Source organism: Nicotiana tomentosiformis, chromosome 7 (assembly GCF_000390325.3).
Source record: "Nicotiana tomentosiformis chromosome 7, ASM39032v3, whole genome shotgun sequence".
In the NCBI taxonomy this organism is placed as follows: Eukaryota; Viridiplantae; Streptophyta; class Magnoliopsida; order Solanales; family Solanaceae; genus Nicotiana; species Nicotiana tomentosiformis.
This window is the reverse complement of record NC_090818.1, coordinates 47,811,655-47,816,444: the sequence shown is the minus strand read 5'-3', so window position 1 is coordinate 47,816,444 and position 4,790 is coordinate 47,811,655. Positions and strand designations below refer to the sequence as shown.

The window sequence follows — 4,790 nt, the reverse complement described above, 5'->3', positions numbered from 1 at the left end:
ACTGAAGTGGAAAGGGAAACAGTTTAACCAAAAAAGCCCTTCCATGTTCCCTAATCCCATTACAATTTTCGAGTGAACTAAAAACGATTTTGTCAAGAAAATTTACGTTCAAAATGTCCAGAAATATTGTTCCTGATCATTATACTCTTTCACTAAATAGACCTGCAAATTTCACTTTCTCATTATTTCTTTTCATCTAAAAGTAAATTTTACTTTTCCAATGTAAAAAAGTGACAGTTATTAAAAATAATCGATATCTAGTACCTACTAAAGTTATTCATGTGGGCCTATATATATATATATATATATATATATGAGAGTTTTTTATATATATAATATAATAGAAATTTATACCTATTTTATTTAGGTTTTGTAGTTTTAATTTCAATAAGTACCTGAATTTTTCTTAGAGATTGTATATATTATTTCCTTAAAAGGCTCTCACCCCATTATTAGTGCCTTCAATTAAGGGATTCAATTACATTCTTTCCTTTTTTCCCTCTCCTCTCCCATCTCCTTTTTTTCCTTTCCCTAATTTTTTCCGTTTATTTGCCTAGCACACTCTTCCACAAATTGGTCCATTCTAAGATCAAAAATACATATAATTCTCGAGCATACATACATACAATTTCGAGTTTTAAGATTTTGTGATTTGTGTAGATTGGATATTCTTGCAAGTGAATGAGAATATCATTTGGAAATTATATCTCGGTTTTTAGGGAGATTAGTTAAGTATAGAGTTAGTATAGTAGAAGATGAAGGAGAAGAAGAAGAAAGAAGAATTGTATATGATACACCAATACCTAAAACAAAATTATATCATAAATGTATCATATTTGTATCACAATTGTATCTAACTTGTATTTGATATATTAATACTTAAAACAATACATGATATAATACTAACACAATTCTCATACTTTTGTGATACAAATTGCGACACATTTATGAAATTTGTGATGCAATTGTGATCTTCATCGTGTTCAAGTTTCAAATAACTTTAAACCTAAGATCTGATATAATATTGTATTAAATTTGTATTAGTATTGTATCATATATTATTTTAGGTATTAAAGTATCAGATACAAGTAATACAATTTTAATACAATTCTAAAATAACTGTGATACATTTATCATACAATTATTATACAATTCCTACAACTTTGTTTTTTTCAAGTTTCAATGTAAAATTGTATATAAAACCAACTCTAAACTAAACTAATTTCCCTCAAAATTGAGATATAAGTTACAAGGTATATTCTCCATCATTTGCAAGAACACCAAATCCAAACAAATCACAAATTCGTAAATTTTGAATATTGAATTTAAACTTTTGAAGCTTTTTAATGAATGTCGATGGAGAACCCTTTGTTGCTGCAATTTTAAAGATAATGTTTTTGCCATTTTCGTTTACATTACGAGAGAAGTACCTATTTTGGATAAATATGAAGGAGGGAGAATGAGATGTGAAATCTTTTGAAAAATAGATGAAATTTAGTTTTGGGGGGGGGGGGGGTGAATGAGAGAGAATGAGATGCTAGATTTAAGGAATTTTTTTTTTTTCTTTTTTATGGTTTTGTACATAAATGGTAAATATAGGTATAGAATGTAATTAAGTACAAACCTAAATAAAAATGATAAATAAATTTATATTATAGTATAACTAGGTAAATTTCCATATATATATATATATATATATATATATATATATATATATATATATATATATATATATATATATCCAAGTCTATACATTTGTTAGCCCAATAACTAATACTCCTGTAAGACAAAATCAAACATGTAAATCAAACCTTCTAAATAGAATAAACAGTTTATTAACTAACCAGCAACTATGATTATAAAGGTTAGTATTATTATTAACTTTTCCTAAACTATTTGCAAAGTATCGTCATCATTCTCCTTCCTTGAAAGCATTAACAATAGTATCTTTCATTCTATAAATGGAAGAAAAAATATCAAACAGAAGTGGAAAGGAAAACAGTTTAACAAAAAAAGCCCTTTCATGTTCCCTAATCCCATTACATTTTTCAAGTGAACTAAAAAGTGCAAGGTAAACTACCACTTCATGATCAGTTCATCTATTCTAAAAATAGCTAAGTAGCATATTAGACTAACTCACAAAATCCACCTTTCTAAGTCAGAACTGTACATATAGAAAAAGTTTTAAAGTAATGTCTGAAAATTATCAGCAGCTCCAGCCCTCAAGATCATCAGCAGTACTATTTTGCTCTATATTCACATCATATAATTCCTGATTTTGTTGTTCAACATTGCCAATTTGGTCTTCAGAATTACCCCATAATCGCATAGACAAGTTAAAAATTTCTCGATGAATAGGACGATCCGTATCGGGATTATCTCCATCCAGTGCCCTAACTGTATTGAAATTATCCTCTAATGCTATGATCTTATTAGTTAAATCCTCTTCAAGGATTTTCAAGTTGGTAACTGAATCCATAATGTGATTATGTAGTTCATCTGAGGTAGGATATGGGAAATACCCGTTGTTGCAGTTGAAATGCCAGATTGACTTTAAAATTGCCAAAACCTGATGATCTTCATCTTCATCATCATCATTGTACTGATCTTCGTTGTTTAACTGATCATTAGCATCATCTTCTTGAGTTTGATCTCCTTCTGGGGTATCTGACGGTCCACCTTTTTCAAATTTGGAGAATTTAGGGATCATGAATTTTAATTTGCAGATTTCAGACATTGGACGTTTTCCTTTTTCATTTGCTTTTCGTTTTTCTTCTTCGTCCACCTCTGACTCCTCCTCTCCTTCCCTGTCATTTTCTTCTTGATTTTCATCATTTTCGCTGGCCTCTTCATTATCTTGTTCAGATTCTTGATTTCCATTTTCTTGTTGTTCAGTATCTTGATTGTCATTATGCTCTACACTTTCTTGTTGTTCAGAATTTTGATGATTCCTATTATGTTCTGTATCTCCCGCATTCTCTGTTTCTTCTTCCTGTAATTCTTCTTGTTCCTCCTCCTCCTCCTCCTCCTCCTCCTCCTCCTCCTCCTCCTCTTCTTCTTCTTCTTCTTCTTCTTCTTCTTCTTCTTCTTCTTCTTCCAATTCCTCTGTTTCTTCTTCTTTATCATTCTTGTTTTCTTGATTTCTATCCTCTTCTACTTCGTTTGGTTCAGATTCAAGATTTTCTTTCTCTCCACTTTCTTGTTGTTCTGAATCTTGATTTCCAAACTCTTCTCCTCTTTCATTCTGTTGCTGCCCTTCTTCTGCTTCATCATCAGTAGAAGTGTTGAGACCGAACAAAGCATAGTATCTCCGGGGACCAACATTAGTTCTACGTATTTCAGATACTGCCTCTACAATGTCATTATTAATTCCTTCTTCTTGATCAGTAGGAGTACGGCGTCTTTTACGCTCAATATTCCCTGTGCAATTAGTGGAACAAGCGTCAGAATTAACAAGTTCTTGTCCTTGTTCTTCTTCTTTTACTTGCTCCATAATTTGAGTGAAGGACTCGGGACAAGCTAGATCAAAGGCTCCATTTTCTAGTAGATTTTGGTCGATCATGTGTTGTGCCTCATGTGGAGGAGGCGAGAAATGTGATGAAGTTGAAGATGAGGATGAAACTCCTCCACCTTCTGGACTATTTGGTTCTTCTGCACCCAACATTTTGGATTTTGAGAGAATATTTCCAAACAGAAAGATATACTATTAAAGTACAGTAGAGAGTTTATAACACTTGTTTTGAATACTTAAAGAAAGTGATCAAGATATGATATCTTCGCTCACTGCAGTGGAGTTATAACCGCCCTATATACTCTTGTTTTAACTTGTACATATTTCACTTTGCCTGTCTTTTGCTTATATATGTCTAGCTTCATCTTACGAATCTAGTGTATTTCATTTATTTTGAGATTAAAATAACATATTGATCTATAAGAAAGATGGTATGATATGGTCACAGTGTAAACATTTTCTCTAACAAAATCGGTTTTAACTTTACCCTCTATTTCGAAACTAGCTACTACGGATACTATCATATTTTTAGTGTATTCTAATTCCTTTTTCTTATGCAAAATTAATGATAAAAGATTATTTTCTTTGAAATTACATATTTTACCAAAATATCATTCGATTCTCAAGCTTTTTTAGTACATTTGCTTAAACAACGAGAAATATATCTATATTTTTTTCCTATCATTTTTAATTTGCTTACATAAGTATTTGAAAAGAAAATTATATAGTAAAAAAATGTTTGTTCTCAAAATTTGTCATCATTACATATCTATCACTTTTATGTCTTTTAAAATAATTTCTCAGTCTCAAAATGAGTCCGGAAGTGTGGTTCTTTTGGACACAAGCGACCAAAATAGATTAAAAAAAAAAAAAAGACTGGACACCATAATATATATAGCGCGGTTATTCACCGCGCTATACCTTAACGATGCGTTTGTCCGTTAAGGTATAGCGCGGTGAATAATCGCGCTTTATTTAAACTTAAAATGGGCGGGAAGGTATAGCACCCATATATACCGCGCTATATTATAGCGCGGTATATATGGGCGTTATACCTATATAAATAAACGTGCCATTCTCCTTCCCCACCACACGAACCAGCGCCTTCCCCCATTAAAAAAAAAAAAAGAAAAACCACCCCCCTAACCAAAAAAAAACTCGGTTGGAGCCCACCGGTCCCACAGAATGTGTAGATTCTCGATCCCACATCGTATCTAAGGCGTTATCTCGTAGTGGGTTGCTCGTTTCGGCTCCAAATCACCAAATCTTCAACTTTCCA

The 4,790-nt window shown here is 31.7% G+C and overlaps 1 protein-coding gene across 1 annotated transcript; it reads right to left on the bottom strand.

The window, feature by feature from the left end:
* Positions 1 to 2,206: 2,206 nt before the first annotated feature.
* Positions 2,207 to 3,664, bottom strand: LOC138895568 (uncharacterized). Its single transcript, XM_070180271.1, has one exon. It carries the CDS (start codon positions 3,662 to 3,664, stop codon positions 2,207 to 2,209), a length of 1,458 nt encoding a protein of 485 aa, XP_070036372.1.
* Between the last annotated feature and the right edge of the window lie 1,126 nt (positions 3,665 to 4,790).

Excerpts from the sequence above, each read along its gene's own strand:
- LOC138895568 (XM_070180271.1), bottom strand. The coding sequence starts at position 3,664 with ATGTTGGGTGCAGAAGAACCAAATAGTCCAGAAGGTGGAGGAGTTTCA.